This window comes from Trachymyrmex cornetzi, unplaced genomic scaffold (genome assembly GCF_001594075.2).
Source record: "Trachymyrmex cornetzi isolate Tcor2-1 unplaced genomic scaffold, Tcor1.1 scaffold412, whole genome shotgun sequence".
NCBI lineage: Eukaryota > Metazoa > Arthropoda > Insecta > Hymenoptera > Formicidae > Trachymyrmex > Trachymyrmex cornetzi.
This window is the reverse complement of record NW_017298876.1, coordinates 452,810-473,943: the sequence shown is the minus strand read 5'-3', so window position 1 is coordinate 473,943 and position 21,134 is coordinate 452,810. Positions and strand designations below refer to the sequence as shown.

Below are 21,134 nucleotides of genomic sequence, written 5' to 3'. Positions count from 1 at the left end.
ATACAGAACGATCGTGAAATCCGATTTCGTTATTATAAATAAACGTCGCAGCATTAACGTAAATCGGTAAAAAATAAAAAATTAAGTTTGTTAATGAAAAAAATTAATTATTCTAACAATTTGATATTTATTTGAATCTTTTTTTCTTTAAATTAAAGAGTAAAATAAAAAAAACAATAGAAAAAAGTTTACAAAATTAATTATTTTCTTAATTTACTTGTATATATCTTTAATATGAAAATACTATAAAAAGTATATAACATAACAGTAAATATATATAAATAAAAAAAAGTAACTAGAAATATAAATAACAAAAATATAGATAAGAAATATAATTTTGTGTATGTGTTACACGATTATTATTAAAAGTAGAAAACTTAAGAAGATAAAGAAAGTTTGCCACTTTCTGGTCAATTTTCTGAGAAAGCGACCGACAGGGAATTATCTAGTTTAATTAACTGTGCACATCTTAATTAACTGTACTGTGATTAATATAATAACTGAGCATGGCTCGCGAGAAAATTAGCGCGCGATGCAGTCACCGGGGTGTAATCATCGTTGACATTGATCGGCGATAGAGCCGTAACTCTACGAAGATATAGACTTCAAAGACAATCTTAAGCACCTAAGCAAACGCACGACAAACGCACTTCCCGTATCATATAATCGCGCTGTTGTTGCACGTGTGAGTTTCGTCATCGCACAATAACTAGCAAGGATTTAAATGAGTTAGCTGAAAAATGCATAATTTTATTGGACCATCAAAATAATTAAATAGGACACTCAAACTGATTATTAGAATGTCAAAACTTTTTGTAACATTGCTCGTCATGCTTCACATTTATACGTAATTAATTTGATTTCAACAAAATTATTTTCAAATCTATATTTATATAGCTAAATTTTCAAATACTTTAGCAAAATTGTTCTTTCCGTGCATCTAACCAGATTCTTCTTAAGAGATTGATATTCCCTGATAGATCTTGAGAAGACCCGACAAATCTAATCAGACTTTAATATAATTTCTAATTTAATATTAGGCTGCCCCGAACTGAAAATTGATAACGTTTCTACAATATATAAGAAATTGAGACTTTTTTATATTCACTGTTATTAAAAGATAACACAAAATAATTTTACGTGGAATAATTGTGAAATTATTATTACGAGATAATACAGAATTATCTAAAATAGTAATTTTACAATTATTATCTTACGTAATGTGTAATTGTCACTTAACATTCAAAGATTCTTTTTCATAAAAATTCACTTTCAAAACAATATACATCCTGAATTTTATGCGATAAGTTAATGATTCTGATATCGTCCGATATCTAGAAAGATAATTGATAAGCAAAGGAAAAATCTCACGGATCTCAATTAATGACTTTCCAATTTTTTAACGCAAAGTTTGTTTTCTTTCATCGTGACGCAAAGAATTGCTCCTAATCATAGACAAAATATATCTATGCTGCCAATCGAGTGCAGAAGGACAGAGGGGATTGATTGAGATGCGTTTTTTCAATTGATAACACACGGCCATCTTCATCGATAAAAGGCGTATCGCGTATGCCCGGTGGCCTTTTTGCATCCTCATTAAGGCGGAGAAAGGCGTGCTTGTGGGCGCGCGAAGCGTCTTTTCTTGGCGACGCGCATAAAAAGCTCTTTTCTCTGCACCCAGTGTATCCCTCGCGTGCATGAAGATCGATTCAGGTTGCGCGCCCAACATTATTACGCAGCCGGAAAGTGTAGCAAACACTCATTCCCTTATCTGACGGAATTGGGAGTGGTTCCTCGAAGTATACCGATACCCGGAACGCGACGCTTCTCGCTTTTTGATCATTTAATTTTAACGATAGATTTTTCGACGAAGCTGAAAACATTTTCAGGGAAGCTATCGATCGAAACTGGTAAATATTTTACACTAAATGTATCGATAATGAAAGAGTTACAGAAATTTGTGATTAAAAGTTTTAGCATCTCGGAGAAAAACGATGAGTATATGGTTCATAATTTATAAGGTCCATTTTAGATACGATTTTTGGAATTTATTGGCTTTCATCTCGTTCTCTTTTATTAAATTCCTTCGATTCTAAAAAACCTCATCCAATTTTTAATGAACAGTTGAGTGTTTTTCACGGAATATATTTTATCATAACAATTTCTACAATTCCTACAATGCAAGTAAAGTTTGAAATTTTAACAAATCCACATTTATGACATTTCTCTCTTTCTATCGATATAAATTTTCTATGTATTTTACAATACTATCCAAAAAGAGTTAAATGCTCCAGTTCGAACTTTACTCATTTCTCAATTTATCTGTCAATTAGGATATTTTATGAGATAATTTATATATACTATATTATATTATACCTATCAGGATATATTTTATGTTATATATTATATATTACTCCATATATACGCATCACGTGTATTGTTCAAAGCAGTTAAAAGGTCATATTGCACTGTTAAATCCATAATGTCAAATTATATCCAATTTAAGTTATTTTTAGTCATTTCATTTCTATAGGTCGCTATTGCTCCTACGCACTATATCATTAATTTGACTAAAACAATAGAGTTAAACAATTTAACTCAAGAAACTGCATTGACTCAAATTTGATTTATTATTTACTATATACATTAATATGGATGATGTTTATTTTGAAACTAACCACAGAAATAGATTTGCATTTTGACATACATATATAGAAGTTAAAAATAAGAAAATGTTATTTAAAATTCAAGAAATTAGGTTGCCATTGCTCCTTTGATATCTAATAGTATATGCCTAATAAATGCCTTATCGTTTATATTATGTTATATTTAAAAGTTATTAAGCGATTAAGTTTCTCCGCCAGTGTTCTATATTTCTGATGATTCATCTTGGAAGCCCGCAATCGTGATTTTTCTCCAAGCTTCAATTTGGAGGAAGAAAACGAAAGATCTCGAATGACACTCCTAATGCAATGCGATATTATTATTACCCCGCCGTTTGGGAGTGATATTCGTAAGTCCCCCCCCCCGCCCCCCCCCCCCCCGCCAGCAACAGCATCAGCGCCAGCACCACCGCCGCCCGGTGCCGCCGTCGCCGCCGCCTGCGCCGCCGCCGCGCCGGCAGCAACCCCTCTCCCTCCACTTGCATCTAGCCGGCATAATCACCCCGCCGTTTCCCAGAAGCGGGCAATCTTCCCGCGACTCGCGAGACGCAAAGTCATAAATGTGTCGAGCTAGAAGCTGATATCAGAATTTGTATATATATTATATGTAGAGAAGAAGGTGCAGATATTATGGCGTCCCATTTACGTTTTATACAATAACTTGATTAATAATAAATATTTAAATTCGCCAAAGCGTGTTGTTCAATCGATTCTAGAACTCAAAAAGTTACGAAACATTTATTTAGATACTTAACATACTGTTTGTAAAAATAGGGATGGTAATGTAGCCTTCCACAAATATAGATTTAAAAAATTAGTTTTGTTTAAAAAATAATATTTGTGTTACAAACAAGAAAGTAAAATATTGCAGAATTGTATGCAAATGTATATGTATATATGTACACATACTTCTTCCGCATAGAATTGTTCAGTACTAAAAATCTATAATATATATATGTAATATAAACTATAGGTTATAACAGTAGAGCTACAATCGATTTATGGAATAATTTGATATGAAAATCTCGAAAAAGAGATCAACAATCAACATGTACAGGAGGCCACATTAGCAAAATGCCATGCTATTGTTTAACTTATTCGCATGTATACAAGTAAAATGTTAAATAACAAACAACACACTCAAGTATACATATATTCGTATAATAGTACGCTTAAATTTAAGAAGAATGGAAAAGTAGGTAATTAAATGTACCTTAATCTATATTAGCCGTAATATCATCTTTTCTTTTATATAGTGGAACTTTTTAAATTTTATATGCGTGTACGCATACATGTTGTTAATTTGCAATATTTTGTTGTGTTATGCCGATTAAATGAAAATAATTAAGCCAGCGGTGCTTGTTTTTCTGCTGGATTGCTTGATTAGATAGTGCAGTCAGCATTGTCAGCACCGCAGCCAATACACTGGCAAAATTCTAATTCAATTAGCAATCCAGTAAGAAAACAAGCAAGCATTATGTGCCGTTGGTTTTAATCTTAATAATGAACAGTATATTGTATTGTTAGATATCAAAGAAATTATGGTAATACAATCTTTTGAGTTAACACATTTTATTATTTTTAACACATTTTATTGTAATATTTTTAACTTACATTTGAATCAAAATGTAAATCAATTCATTTTGTGGCTAACTTTCAAAGTAAATAACGTCCACATTAATGTATGTACTTAGTAAATAATGAACTAAATTCAAGTCAAATTTAATACATTTGCTTGAATTAAATTGTTTAACTCCATTGTTTTATTTAAATTAATGTCATATTGCGTAGGAGCAGTGGCGACCCATAGAAGTAATTAAAAATAACTCAAATTGAGTATAATTTGACGTAATAAGTTTAACAATGTGTCTCTCTATATTTTGGTATCATCTGTCTTCTTTATTATAATAATTTGAAAACGGCACTGACCGAAAAGTTATATACTATATCTAAATAATTTGTTAATTATTTACTATAATTTAATCGCTAGAAATTTTGCGCTTCGTTATCTTATATAAAAGTTTTAAATACGTCCGGTCGGAAATCTCGGCATAGTATCTCGCTCCCCAAAAGAGAAAAACCGTTACTTATTTATTTATTTTAACAGCGAGCTAATGAAGACCGAAACTTTGTCACAGGAACCGGCGAGTCGGGCAAGTCCACCTTCATTAAGCAGATGAGGATTATCCATGGCTCCGGCTACTCGGACGAGGATAAGAGGGGATTTATCAAACTTGTGTACCAAAACATTTTTATGGCGATGCAGTCCATGATCCGGGCGATGGACCTCCTGAAGATCCAGTATGGCGATTCCTCGAATATAGTGCGTATCATTCACAATTTTATCGATTGCTCATAATTAATAGGTCTATGCAAAGAAAATCTTTGAATTTTACAGCAGCAATAAATAAATATCGCAAATTGCATCACACGTATATTTTAACAAAATGAAAAAATTACAAAAAATATATATTAAAGTTTTTTCTGTTATATTTAAAATAATACAAAAGTTTGACGATTTAGAATATAATATCTGGTTAAAATATTATTTCAGTTAAAAGTAGACGTGTTTCAAGATAAAATGAGAAAATTTTCATTTAAACTATAAAATTGTATTGTTAAATATAGATATTGACTTTATTGAACTATTTCATATGTATATAACGTTCATTTTTGTACAGAAAATATAAATTTCTACGGCATTTTCGAAATTGGAGTGACACTAGATGTAAATTTACAGTTTTATTGCAGTGTCTTTATTGAGAAAAATGTTCTCGTTGTTTACCAACAAGAAGTACAAAAAAATGAATTCTGATTCTATCAATCAGAATTTTAGTTATCGTAATTGAATTTCTAATTATATCGTGTGCTTAGAATGTTTAATAAATTTAATTACAAGTATCTGATTTGTACCTTTCTGATTGAATCTCTAATCGAATCAGAATTTTTTCCAATTAGTGTGATATAATTTTTTTCCAGAGCTGGTAAAAATATTACACTTCACATTATAATTTTTGCTTTCTTTAATTAATGTACTGATCCTATCACGTGTTATTTAATTTAACGCGGTTCCGAGATATATATCTGATGTACACATCAGATATACCAAATGCTTTAAATCTGCTATTGCGATCGTATGCAGGTCAGACTTCGCGTTAAAAGGTTAATTAAAGCGTTAACTGTGCTGCACATGAGAAGGTTAACGATAATTTCATATCGCATACTTGATATCGGACATGTTGATATGTCAAACCGGAAACTCATAAATTGTACGTTGTAATTTCGCTTTATCATTTCCCTATAGGTTCATACGTTTTTTCTTCCTCTTCCTTTCAGGAAAAAGCGGAATTGGTGCGGAGCGTCGACTTTGAAACGGTGACGACGTTCGAGAGCCCGTACGTGGGGGCAATCAAGGACCTGTGGGCGGACGCGGGTATACAGGAGTGCTACGATCGTAGACGGGAATACCAGCTCACGGACTCCGCCAAGTAGTAAGTATTTCGACTGTATACTACGCCTTTTTGTCGCGGAACTGATGCTTGTCCACGTGTTTTACCGAGAAATTATCCTCCCGTTCATCCATCTATAACATCCTCAATTTCCTCACCGAAAAAACTTATGTAACAGGACGACTCAACACTAATCTTTCTCTCATTGATTCGTTTTCAACAAATTGAAGATTTTTCTCTTGAGAAAAGCATCAAGACTCGTGACTTCTGCGTTCTTACAAACAAATTTTATCTTATCAATTCGTCTGTACAATTCCGATCAAGCGAAAGGAAACATTAAATTAACAACAAATATTTTTTATCGGGACTGTGTACGATACATATGAAAATACTTTGTATCTTCCGCCTCCAGAACACACACACACGCAAACATATCCAAACAATTCCTTTCCAAAAGGGCTTGGGTCAGTTTTTAATAAAGACTGCCTTTTAACATATAATATATGTAGGAATATATTTCCGTCCATTTTCTCTCTGAAGAAAAAGAGAATGATAGTTGACTTAAGGCCTTTCAATAAGCTCTTCATTTTCAAAGATTTTACTGAGACTTGTCTCTGAATCTTGTCTAAACACGTGTCTACCTCATCCTTCTTGCATTTGCGTTTCGAAGCAATGCTTCTGATATTCACGCGCGCACAGGACACGATTTAATTCTCTCACGGTGACTTTACTTCCTTCCTCTCCTCTTTTCCTCTTTCCTGTACATCACGTATTGAGAACACGATGTTTCAGTTACCTAATGGAGATAGATCGAGTCGCGGCACCAAACTACCTCCCCACAGAACAGGACATTCTTCGTGTGAGAGTGCCCACCACCGGTATAATTGAATATCCCTTTGACTTGGAAGAGATCCGATTTAGGTATGTGGTCGACCGATGAAGATGATGAAAGAAGGAGAGAGCTGCCTGCGCCTGCAAAACCACCTGCATCGGGCCGTTTCTGCATTATTTTTGTCTTCTATAACTTGTTCGTTGCACCTAGGATTCGTTGTTCAATTAAATGTTCACCTATCCCCCGTTCCATGCAATGCTGTTTAAACCTGTGACTTTCTTCTGTTAAATATAAACAAAACTGACGACAAGATTTTTTAATTCACTAAAATCTGTAGTCGCGTTCATTACCATATTAGATGTGATCGAATTGACTTAATTGTATAGATGAAAATGAAAAATTTTTTTGCTTCATAAAGATCAAAAACAAATCTATAGCAGACTATAGTTTCTTTTCTTTGGTAGCTAATGTGTTGATAAAAATTACAACTGCGTAATTACTTTATATGTGATATTTAATTTAATTTTATCTTTTATTTGAAATCTATATATATATATATATATATATATATATATATATATACACGAATACAATTAACTTTATTATTTCATTTTATTTCATTTATTTGTGCATCAATTACAAAATAAAATAAACAAAACAGACAACAGATTTAAGCGAGAAAAGTTAGGTATACAGGTACTATCTTTAGTGTACTATCTTCTGTTTTAAAGAAATCTGCATGATTTCGTGTACAAACTTCATATCTTGAAAACAAAAGTATATCATAAAAGATAAAGTAAATCTCAAGACACGCCATCGACGTTAAAAAAATTCTTTCAGGCTAAACCAATGGACAAGCATGTGTGAGAATTGTTTTATATGACATTTTCTTGTTTTATGATTATTTATATTTAAATATATATATTTTTTAAATGTACCACGCATGGCATGCACTTCCAGACAGCAGCTTTTTGTTTCGTTTTGCAGTTATCTTAGTGATCTAGAGCGTATTGAAAAGCCTGATTTCCTTCCGACCGAGCAAGACATCCTCCGGGCACGAGCTCCCACCACCGGAATTATAGAATATCCATTTGATCTGGACTCCATCGTATTTAGGTACTAATAGTCTTTCAATCCGATTCTATACCTTCGATCGTGCACTCGAGTTTTTCGCAAGATATCTTTATACATAGAAAGCAATGGACTACTTAAACTATTTTCTTTTTCTTATTGAAATGAGTTTGAATTAATTTTTTTGATGAATTTAAAGTAGATTGTTTTCTTAGTACGAATATCGTGTAGTTTTAATTATTCCTAAATTATGATCACTTAGAATAGAAGATCTAGATTAATAAAAAATGTAGAAAAATACATTTTAAGGAATTTAATTTCTGAAAATATAAAAGTATATGTATAATTTATTTCGTATGTCGATCGCTTCAGTAGAACTTTAATTTGATTGTTAATAAAATTATTAAAAATATTTAATGTTATTTGCTACACAAAAATTGGAATATAATTTAACATTCATTTAAATAATTTTATGATATATCCTTTGTTTCATTTTTCTGAGAAAGGAGAAGGATGAACATGAGTTTTTTTATATACATATATACATATATAATTATATATAATATATATGTATATAATTTTATAATTATTTTGAAGAAGCTTTGACGTTTGCATGCCTTTTTACGTGTTTTACGTTTTTATTAGCCTGTTCAATTAAATGGGTATACATAAGCGAATGAACAGCAAACGCAACAATAAATTTATTTAAAACTTTCTTTATTGTGCTGTATCTTATGAGCGGATTAAATTAAACATTAACGAATGTGCTGTTATACATTTATTGTGGCGTGAATAATTTTCTATACAGCATATTTTCAACAGCTTAAATTTACATTCGCTGTTCGTTCGCTATCTTTGTTCAGTGTACAGTTACAATAATGCTACTGCATGCGGTGAACTTTATATTAATATTACTTATAATTATGTAGTTGCGATTGAGAATAATAGATATGTATTCATTTATGAATGTATTAGTATAATTAGATGTTTTGCGGATTTTATATATATATATATATATATATATATATAGTAAATCAAAATGAATTAGGTAAAAAACTACTTATTTATTTTATATAGATCATTAATAAAATTGAGAATTTATAAATTTTTAAAAAATTTGTAATTATAATTTATATATACATATAATAGTCATAGTACATATACATATAATAGTCTATTTTTTAAATTTAATATAACTAATTTAAATTTATATTTTGATTTTAAATCTTCAAGCACAGAGAAACTTTTTTAAAAATAAGTGTCAATTTTGAATCACGTATATAATAAATGAAAAAAGATATAAAAATTTTATATATTTTATTTGCATTTTTATTGCAAACTACAAATTCCTACAAGATCTTGAAAACATATGAAAGATGAAGAGCACAGCACAGTAGTAGACACATAGGTCACAATGGCGACACATTGCATTTGATTCACTGAATTTGTTGAGATTTAAGGACCTACTCGTCTTATGACCCGATTCGTCCTATGTATTTTTTAATATTGAAAAGCGTGTAGAGATCATATTCGATAGACTATATTTTTTGGTAGTTAGGAAAATTATGTAGCTGAATCTTCATATTCTTTTCCTCTTGTGCTGTTTTCGAAAATATTTTAAAATAATCTTTTTCATATATGTACACTGAAAGAAAAGATTGGTTGCTGCAACAATTTAGATAGTAAAATGTGGCATAGCATTTTTAATCGGCTGCAGCAACCAGATTTTGGTTGTAGCAGCAAATTTTTAGTTGCGTTAGCCTATTCGCAATGTCAGTATATGATTTCGATAGGAACGCAATCAAAAATTTGCTGCTACAACCAAAAACTGGTTGCTGCAGTCGATTAAAAATGCTATACCATAATTTTACTATCTAAATTGTTGCAACAACTAATCTTTTCTTTCGGTGTATGTAATAATCTTTTAAAATACATTTATTCCATACATTTCTATATTGATTATTATTAATCATCCTAAATCAAAAATATGAAGATTCGACTATATTTCATTTGCACACTAGTAACAATGCTCAATTTAATAGAATGTTATTTGCAGGATGGTAGACGTCGGTGGGCAGAGGTCGGAAAGAAGAAAGTGGATCCATTGTTTCGAAAACGTCACTTCAATTATATTTTTAGTAGCTCTAAGTGAATATGATCAAATTCTATTTGAATCGGAAAACGAGGTAATTATAATATTTTTTATAAGATATACAGAAATTATCGATAAATTTGAATGATATTACAACTCATTTGTGTGTATGATTCCTTTTAGAATCGAATGGAAGAAAGTAAAGCACTGTTCAAAACGATTATAACATATCCCTGGTTTCAACACTCCTCTGTTATCCTGTTTCTCAACAAGAAAGATCTGTTAGAAGAAAAGATTATGTACTCTCATCTTGTCGACTATTTTCCGGAATATGATGGTAAGTGGTAATATCTTCCTTTTTTATAAATATCCACGGATTATCATTAATCATTCGGTATAAAATGCTAACTGCCTTGTTGTTAATTTAGTCAGACAACATCTTATCTCATACTTGGAAGTAAAAATAAACTCTGAACATAAGATGTTTGTTAAGAGATAAAGATATATTTGAAGTTATATTGTTTTAATACTCTCAAAGAAATTAAAACAAAGTATTAATCGATATTTATTAAATTATTAATTTATCTCAAGATACACAGGCTGAATAAAATGCGATAAAATTATTTATCTCAATATTGGTAAATAAATAAGTTCTATGGTATAGGCCCGAAACAACAAGACGTACCAGCCAGGGAGTTCATCTTAAAGGTGTATCTCAATTGTAATCCCGATCCTGACCGAATGTGCTACTCTCACTTTACGTGTGCGACAGGTCTGTCCGAGTACTGAGTGTATCCTGAGCAGAAAACGTAGAATCCCTAGTTATTTGTCGAACGATTTAATAATATGAAATATTTAATAATATTTCGTGCGATTTTCATGCTCTTTTTTTGTAACTTTGCCGCTCCGATGTTTCTGAATTCGCGTTTATTATTAGTGGTAATCTATTTGCAAGGCTATTTTAATACATACCAAACCTGTATCCACACTTCTGCGCATAATTTATGATAATCAGTAGTACGTATTTTTGATACAAAATTAACTTTTATGTAGATTGAAGCTAGTTAATCTAATAGCAATAATCAGAACACTCGTCACATTCTGTGTTGTAATTTATAATTTTGTCATGTCATTAATTACTGAACATTTAATGCAAATTACGTCGGCATACTAAAATTTAAAAAATATTTATTTAGCAAAAGTTACATTAAACTGAAATTTTTCGACAATAATAAACGATTAATGAAATTTTTATTCGTGATAAAGGACTTTTAGATTTTATTACGAACTACAACGTGTAAGCAATTGTTTCGAATTTGCAAAATTATACTCACTGTTCTTACATAAGCTCTCTAGCTTATTAATGAGGCTTTCGAAAGGCTTCTTTGATGTTCACTACGACTAATTTAATAAGCTGTCCTTGGAGAGTGTATATTGGATTTGAGTGGAGTACAACATTATTACATTAAATTAGATCGATATCCGTCTGCGTTTCGCGTTATATTGTGCATATAAGTAAAACCGATGTTGAGCGATGATATTTCCTGGATGTAGATTCATTCCTATCTTGTAAAATACTTAGAAATCCCATAACACGGAAGACTTACCCAAATTCTAGCTTACATCTTGTCGTATTTACACCTGGCAAAAATCTCAACGATATATATCAATTAATCCTCTCGTTGTTAAATGATCGCTAAAAAAATACTGACTACGCAGTACATAATCGCTTTGTAGATAAAGATAGAAGTAATGCCATGCCCCTTCCTCGCTTGTGTACTTCGCAGGTCGACAGAGAGACGCTCTCGCAGCTAGAGAATTCATTCTAAGGATGTTCGTTGACTTAAATCCGGACAGCGAGAAGATTATTTATTCCCACTTTACGTGTGCCACAGGTAGGCTAGTTTCTTGATAACTCCCGTGTACAAAAATACCATATTTCTTTCGCTTTATAACAGTTCTTCGATGTGTTGTGTCTTGTACAGAGCTTGTATGTTGCCTGCCTCCCGTATAATCAGGTGTGTAATCAAATGTTATAAATGTACCACGGAAAATCAACCTGCATGTATGAAAGGCATCTTTTTTCAAAGAGAGCGAAAGAATAGCACAAATAATGTATTAGTTGTCTTTAACGTAACAATTCTAATCTTTCAAATTTATTTGGTTTAATTTACACTTAATATAAATATTATTTATATAGTATATATAATTTTATAGATATTGTATATATGTATATATTTCTCAGTGTTTACTGATTTATTGAATTATTACGAAATATTAGAAGAAAATAGTACAATAATGTAAATATCGATACATACAGTATCGGGTTGATTTTTCAAAGGTATAGAACGGTGCTGACTAATCTCAATGATGCCTGATTTATATTTTGCATGCTGCGTTCATGGAATTAACCATCAGATACGGAAAACATCAAGCTTGTATTCTGCGCTGTTAAGGATACGATCATGCAAACCGCGCTTAAGGAGTTTAATCTTGCTTAACGCGACTGTATAGATATTATTAATTAGCAGATTCTTGACGATATTATTTAATATTTAGACGCCGAGAATGACGTAGAACATATTGTATATACAATAGATTTATAACAAAACTTAGTATAATTCCAATCAACGAATATTATAAAAGTGGCCAAATAGTAAAGCGATTGCTTGACAGATGTTATTGCATATTTGTCAAATATTATCATATGTTGCTTTTTAATATTTATTCCGGAACTTAAATCTGTGTCATTCTAGGCGATTAGTCAACTGTGAATAATTTTACTTTTGAAAACTTCGAAAATAACTGCCAGCTTTACCGTTGACAACAACAATATACGTGTGTTAAGTAAAAAATATATTATTAAAGCTCTGTAACCCCTAAATAAAAGGAATATAGCAATTGACATTTATTCTAATAATTGCTAAAATTAATCCATTTCTTGCAACATATTGCATTGCTAATGTACCTTTTTAATAAAGGCTTCTTTCAATATTTTTATTTTGTCTGTTATATTGTCACAGAGTCTGGCAAGAATAGAAATTCCATTATTTATGATTAAAATTATATTTATTTACAAACGCTGCTTATATGAAGATATACAATATTTTTATGATGATTGTAAAATTATTATATGTATATATATGTATATTCATAGAAATACTTAAGATAAATTATTTCACACTTTAATGTGTTTATTCTAATATTTTCAATCTATTTTAACAAAACTAATAATGACTTCTATATAACTAAATATGACCTTTTCAATTTTGCATTATTAATCTTTGATTACTTAAGCTTCTTTAAAACAAGTATTGAAAAAGAAATTATGTTTATGATTTCGTTCTCTCGTAATGCTACAAAAAGTATCTTGAAGGAAATTGCATGCTGCATGTGTGTCATGACTGTCCAGAGAGTTTGAAGCTTCTTTGCTTAGGGTAAGTGCCGATCTCTGTTTTACGCTAATTTTTATGTTAATTCTTTCAAAACAGATCTTTAATGAAAAACATCTTTAATGTTAAAAATCCTGAAGTTATTAAGGATCAATAATTTATTTATACAGCATTCACAACAACTAGCAGAGCATGGTGTGATATATTTTACAAATACATAGTCACATCATTAGTTTTAAGTTTAAATATTCTAAGAATATTTAGCGTATCAAAAGTCTCAAAAGGTTTAAATTACAACGATAAATTAGAGAACTGTCATTTGAGAAGAAAGAAAATAATTCATGGCATGTACCAAACAATGCTTGCAACCAATTAATGTTTCTCTTGAACAAGTTTTAAAGATACATTCTGATATTTGAACATGTGACTTTTCTGTTCTACAGATACGGAGAATATCAGATTCGTGTTCGCGGCGGTAAAGGACACCATTCTACAGTCCAATCTGAAGGAGTACAATCTGGTTTAGACGGCGAAGCGCGCTGCAAATCCGAGCGGACTCGACCAGTTTCTCTCGCACCCTGACCAATGTATCAATGCGAGACTGCTACTCCGTTGACTCGCGAGCGTGATCCGTGGAACGACGTGAGGAACGACGAAGAGAGGCGCGAGACAGAAACGAGATAAACTCGTGGTGCCATCGTATACGCACATATATCGACATGCGTTGCGCCACATTGAACTTCGTCGCATCGAAAGTGTTGTACCAGCACAAGTAGCTAAGACGCGTAATACACACACGTAATTATGAAGGACGTAAAAGCGGAGCGAAGTAAGAAGGCGAACAAGGACCTAAAAGCGTCACGAAAGTTACGCGTTCTTTTTCTTAGCGGAGGAAGAGAGATATGAGAAAATCTCTTCACTGTCGATACCAACTCGCGCGAGTCGATTCGGTTCTCTCGTACACAGGTTCCCGTTTTGGGATTTGTTACCTTTCTTTTGTAGATTAGTTCTTAGTCGATATCGCGGGCAAATACGCCCCATTCCCGGGTCGAGGATGCGTCAATATCTGAGGGTCCCGGGCATCGTTGTCTGACTTTTATATATATAGATATATATGTATATGTATATATATGTATAAAAGTGAAGAAACGCTAGCGAACTATATGTCTCACGCGCGTGAGCGTGGCGCACGGCGCGGCTGTGCCGCGTGGATTTTTAACGGCGTGTCCGTCTGTGTTCGTCTCGAGTCCAAGAGATCTCAACAGAGGAGAAGAAACTGAAGAGGCGAAACGGCGAGGCGAACGAAAAAATAAAATAAAATTTAAAAAACCGGCTTTTTAATCGCGAATTAGATTCGATGACACAAGTGAGAGAAGCAATTCTAGTGCCATTTATTAGTGTGGTGTTGTTGTTTTTCTTTTCTTCTTTCCTTTCTGTTTTCTTCTTGTTCTTATTCTTTTTCTTTTTTCTCAAATTACTAAACGCTAAATTATGAGAACATCCTTCATTTAGAGTTACGCGAAAGCCAAAGTGTTTTTGTTTCTTCCTTTTTATCCATGCCAGAAATGACTCAAAGTTCTTTCTGCATGTGATTCGAATCCATTAAAAATTCATCATATAAATATTGTTATATATAATATATAAAAAGAATGATATAGATTAGAGAGCGTGAGAGAGGGAGAGAGAGAGAAAGAGAGAGAAAGCGAAAAAGAGAAAGAGTGAAAGATATCAGCAACCGTGGCGAAGAGGGAGAGAGGAGGAAGAAAGTAAAAATGAATGCGAGAGAGAGAGGGAGAGAGTGTGGGTGTGTGATTTGAGGGAAACTTTGCGGAAGCGAAAGATACTGTGGGGAATTGCGTCTGTTCGATGTGACTTAGGTAATTAAGGCGCGCGGGAGGAGCCCGCAGATGTCTCTCTCTGCCGTCTCCTCTCTCTGCCGGCTGTGCGTGCGGGTTGTGCGAGGAAAAACTCCAGAATAAAAAGTTCTAATTCGCAAGAACAAATTCCTCGAGAACGAGAAATTCTATCTTGTATAGATAAATTTCTAAAAACAATACATAGTCCCGATAATATTTACAGGAACGAGTAATCTCGTCTCGATTTGTGAAGACAATTTCTTTAAAAACGGGGAATTTCTTATAAATCGAGTCATATTGTTTTTTCGAGGATGAATTTCTTAAGCATGATGAAAAAAGGAGGAGTTTATCGCGATTCTCCCTTCGTCGGGTCCTCGCCCTTCCGACGCAACGGCACAGCCACCGCGCGCAGCCAAGATCATGGGTCCCCTCTCCTCTGGAAGAGAGGGGCTTCATGCCTCTCGCTCGCCCCGTATCCACATTATACTGTGTACGTACGTATGAACTCACTGCCTGCGCTCGGTCATATGTTGGCTAGCGCGCTGCCCGTTGCTCGTACTCTCCGATGGTTCGGTATCTTCTCGAAGCCGCGATTTTCGCCATTTTTCTTCCTTCCCCAATGACACGGGGAAAAGTAAATGAACGAGGAACAAGAGAGGAGATGGTTGATAAAACAAATTAACGTTAAATTTGAGAAATTTAAGAAGAAGCTTTGCAAATTAATGAAATAAAGTAATAAGAAATTCGATAGAGAAAAATTCAAAAGGAAGAGGCAAGAGGTGAGATCGAGATAAGCTTTAATTTTTTTTTCTATTAGAAGATATGAAAAGAACGGAATAGTTAATAACACAGGAAAGAAATAAAATTTCACGAATACGCATGTTGGTGGAAGAGAACGAAAAATTCTCCTCTTTTCGCTTCGCTCGATTTTAAAAGCAAGATCTTTCTAGCATTATCACGAAAAGAGATTTACGATGACGCGTAGAAACCACAAGGAGAAATGACAAGCCGGACCTTGCCAGTTTTTTCGAAGGTGAAAACGCGAGAGGTGATTGAACTCTGCTCACGGTAACGCGACATGTAACGAGATAATTTCCCCGAGTCAAAAGCACTAGGCGTAATCGCGATGAATAGCAAGAGCCGCGCGCGAACCCGGAGAGTACGTCGCGCTGTTAGAGATGATCCTCTCTACGTGACATCGGCCGCGTCTGGGCGGTTTCCCGTTCGGACACAATGCGTGCAGCGGCCCGAACGTCACTAGACTCCGCCGGTGTCGCGCACGCACATACATCGGGCAGTATGTGTCATATACCTTAGTTGTGTCACACCCACCTTGGTTGGAACACTGAGTTTATATGAAAAAAAAAGTATATATATAAATACATTGGATAATATATTATATATTAAGCGGATACAACAAATAATATTGAATAATAACATTAATAATTATAATAATAATTATAATAATTATAATGATAAAATAATAATAATAGTAATAATAATTAATAATAGTAATACTGCTTGGTTTTCATTGAGAGCGCGTGACTAAACGGATGATGGCAGAGAGGGAGGGAGAGATAACGCGTGTGCAGGACACGAAGTGCAAAACGATGCTAGTGAGAAATATTAATGAGTGAATGAGAGAAAAAGAATGTGTGTATATGCGTATGTGCATTATTGTGGTGCGTCTGTGCATATGTATGCGTATTTGTGCAATTGCGTGAGCGTACGCTCATGTAAGAAAAAAGGATAGAGGGGTTGGTGAAAGAGAGAGAGAGAAGAGGCAAGACGGAAAGAAGGCGAGGGAGTGATTTTCATTGTGCGTGCGTGAGAGACACTTTATCAAGAAATAAACATAAAAGGAGATCGGTTGCAACTACTAGGCTTTGTACAACCCTAATCGAGAAACAGGCGAGAAAACGACGTGCAAGAGTCTCCAAGGGGCTGTTAGGTTCATTTGTAAATCATCTCTCGTCAGGAGGTGTAAACCACCCTTCTGGGAGCGTAAAATATGTTGGGTATTCTTTCTCTGTGTATAAAATTGTAAACACCTATCAAACCCAAAATCAATGTTTCTAACTTATTTATAATAAATAATATACATTAATGATAAAAATAAACACAGTTTGTGACAGTAGTATCGACGAGTGTGATGAAAGAAGTCATCCCTCAATTGCAACAATGATCCCTCTTCCGTCCCGCATATTTTCAACGCCAATATCTTATGTGTTGTTTCATTCCGTTTATCTATATTTCTTTAGCCTATATTTCTACAATGTGTTTTTTGTTTCCTGTTTTTTGTTTTTGCTATTTTTTTACATCTTGTCTTTTTGCTTCTTATCCGGTTTTTTGTTTTATGTCACTTGAGATAAAAGTTAACGAGCTTCGAAAGAAACAAGAAATACATAACAAAAAATACAATTATCGAAAACGGTTGCAAAGGAAAAAAAAGCAAAAGGAAAAAGCAAGAAGCAGGAAACAAAGAGCACATATTGTAGAATAGGCTTTTAATCTCTAACAAAAATATGATAGAAAAAACAAGACACATTCGTAAAATAATAAAAATTTTCGAACTCACGAAATTCCTAAAATTTTTGAAATTCTAAATAATGTAACCTTGGTGATTATATTCTGCTGATATTTTATCGATGTCGAATTTAATAGTTTTTTCAAATTTTTGAAGTTTGAAAATCTCCAAGTTTTAAAATCTAAGAAATATGATTCTTAAAATGTTTGTTGATATATGAAAATAGATGTAGAGGATGTAGAGGAATGTGTTTATAAGACAAAATTTTCATATTAATAATGTATAGGTTTTATTATATTTTTCAAAATATATATTATAAACTTATAATGTTATTGATTGCATTTACACGTATATTCTATTATAAAAAAAATTTTGTATAATAATTATTTTGAATATAAAAGAAGAAATACGAAAGATTTCCGACTTTTTTTATAATATAACATATAATGCTCATAACGAAGAATATAGGAGGCATAATAGAAATGTAATAGCAGAAAATTTCTTATATGGAACATATTACATTGGCTGAAAAGTCCCGGGATTTTTAATAAAAACAAGCGTTTTTTGGGCAAAGTTATATTTATTCCTCAACATAGTTGCCTCTGAGGGCGATACACTTGGTATAGCGATTTTCCAACATTTCGATGCCCTTTCTGTAGTACGAAACGTCCAAGCCTTCGAAATACGCCTCGGTTTCCGCGATGACTTCCTCATTCGATCTGAATCTCTTTCCCTGGAGCCACCGTTTGAGGTTTGGGAACAGATAATAGTCGCTGGGGGCCAAGTCTGGAGAATACGGTGAGTGAGCAACCAATTCGAATCGTAATTGGTCCAATTTGGCCATCGCTTTCAAGGTCGTGTGTGACGGTGCGTTATCGTGATGGTACAGAACTTTTTTCTTCGCCATATGGGGCCGTTTTTTCTTTATTTCGTCGTTCAGTTTGTCCAATAACGCTGCATAATACTCTCCCGTAACTGTTCTTCCCTTCTGCAGGTAATCGATGAAGATTATGCCATGCGCATCCCAAAAAACGGAGGCCAGAATCTTCCCGGCCGAGCGTTGGTCTTTTGGCCGCTTTGGTCGGCTTTCGTGGCTTTCCAGCCACTCTGCAGACTGCTTATTGGACTCAGGCGTATGGTAATGGACCCACGTTTCATCCATCGTCACAAAACGTCGAAAAAAGTCTGCTCGATTACGCTGTAACAACGCCAAACCGGCCGTTGAATCATCAACGCGTTGCTGTTTTTGGTCGACGGTCAGCAAACGCGGCACCCATCGCGACGATAGCTTTTTCATCTCCAAAAGATCGTGCAAAATGTATCCCGCCCGTTCTTTTGAGATGCCCACAGCCTCAGCTAACTCGCGCAACTTCACTGTACGATCACTCAAAACGATTCGATGCACTTGCTTTACGATTTCCGCATTCGTAGCCTCTTTTGGCCTTCCAGAGCGAGGTGCGTCTTCGGTGCTTGTACGACCCATTTTAAATTCACTAAACCACCGGTAAACTGTTGTTCTCGAAGGAGCAGATGTGGAATAACATTTCTGCAACCATCGCAATGATTGGTCAGAAGTTTTTCCCATCAAAAAGCAATGTTTGATCAAGATGCGATATTCCTGTTTTTCCATTTTTTTTACGAAGGCGAAAGTCACTCAAACGACTGTAGCTTGTAAACGAATGGACGAAATGTCATGAAACTTCATACATAAACTAGTGACAGATGAGCCTCTCGAAATGAGTCATGTTCATTTTCTAGTGACGCCACCTATTGAAAAATCCCGGGACTTTTCAGCCTATGTAGTATTATGTAACAACATTCCGTAATCAGATAACGTATCTGTTAACAGACATGAATTATCTCTCTTGCCAAAAATATAATATTCTTCGAACGTTTTTAAACATGTAACTTTAAGTTCTCACTTAATACTGCAAAGAATCAAATTTAAATAAAATGTCTGTATGAGAGCCTCCGTAGTTGTCAGTGTGCAAAAAAAAAATATATTTATAAGCCATAAAGCAATAAGATGTAATTCGCAAACAAGTGAAATGTACTTAACTTCGTTGGTAAATACATTTTACTTGTTTACGAATTATATCTTATCATCTTATATTAATATAAATATATTATTTACAAGTTAACAGAGGCTCATATAATTATTTTACTCATATTTAATTTATTCTTGGAACCGCAAAACTATTTTTATTTTTATTTTATCTAAAAGGAACGATGACATAACACAATTTCAATGTTTATAAAGTAATTACGTATACAATAAATCAATTATTATGTTTGAATAATATTGAATGTAATATTTTGCAAAAAAATAATTTTAAAAATCTCTGTATTATTTAGTTAAAATTTACAATTATATATGAATCATTTTGAAAAATTTTTTAATTACAGTAATTATTTCGTGATGAGAGGAATATTTTTTTATCGAGTGTTCATCAAGCATATTAAAGTAGAAAAATATAAACTAGTGCATTCGTATTCCTATCAACTTTATGTAATTAGGTAAATTGCCCTTTAAAAAGTTTATTGATAAATTTAATTAATTTAAATTATTTATTTATTGATAAATTTATTTAAATATTGAACTGCGATTTTCGCAAAATAGGCCACACGGAGATCTTTACCGCGTTTGTCGAACAGCTGAGAGGGTAGAGAATTAAAAGAAGGGAGCAGCTGCACGTGGAGTGCGCATGCACCAGGAGGGGTGAGTATGCCACCACCTGGACAGCGCTTTTGATCCATGTGCGAGAGAAGGATAGCGTGAATCGAAGAGGAAGACAAATTGTGTGAGTGAGAAAAGAATACATGATTGAGAGAGAAACAGATAGATATAAAACAGGACAGAGAGAGCAAAATGGTGAGAAAAAGAAGGAAATTGTGCAAGCTAAAGAAGAACAATTTGCAATGGAGGAAAAGAGAAAGAAAGGAGCAAGAAAGTATGAGAAATAAGGAGAGAAAGAGAAAGACACGGCGTACGTGGAAGAAAAGGACAGAGGTAGGGGGAAGGAAGGAGTGACAATGTGGATCAGAGAAGGGCAGAGAATGTCGGTGGGGGGAAAATTGCGAGATAATAAGAGAAGGACAGAGCGTGGTGGCGGCAAAGAGATAAAGCGAAACGGAAGGAGAGAGATGAGAGAGAGAGAGAGAGAGAGAGAGAGAGAGAGAGAGAGAGACCAAGTACGGAACAAGCACGAAAGAGAGAGAGAAAGGGTGAGGGAGAGGAACAAGAGAGCGGGG

At 33.6% G+C, this 21,134-nt stretch overlaps 1 protein-coding gene across 6 annotated transcripts in view; it reads left to right on the top strand.

The window, feature by feature from the left end:
* The window catches only part of Galphaq (G protein alpha q subunit), a 40,910-nt gene extending 24,142 nt beyond the window's left edge, over positions 1–16,768 (top strand). The window contains exons 2-9 of one of the 6 annotated variants that reach the window (XM_018512474.1): positions 4,802–4,986; positions 6,000–6,154; positions 6,905–7,033; positions 7,932–8,060; positions 10,072–10,201; positions 10,291–10,444; positions 11,895–12,002; positions 13,943–16,768. In XM_018512474.1, the coding sequence (XP_018367976.1) occupies positions 4,802–4,986; positions 6,000–6,154; positions 6,905–7,033; positions 7,932–8,060; positions 10,072–10,201; positions 10,291–10,444; positions 11,895–12,002; positions 13,943–14,025 (1,073 nt within the window). In that variant the 3' untranslated portion in view covers positions 14,026–16,768. Of the gene's footprint in view, positions 1–4,801; positions 4,987–5,999; positions 6,155–6,904; positions 7,034–7,931; positions 8,061–10,071; positions 10,202–10,290; positions 10,445–10,771; positions 10,880–11,894; positions 12,003–12,525; positions 13,000–13,942 lie in introns of those variants that run through there. The other 5 variants (XM_018512475.1, XM_018512469.1, XM_018512471.1 and 2 more) reach the window with 5 other exon arrangements.
* The last annotated feature ends 4,366 nt before the right edge of the window (positions 16,769–21,134 follow it).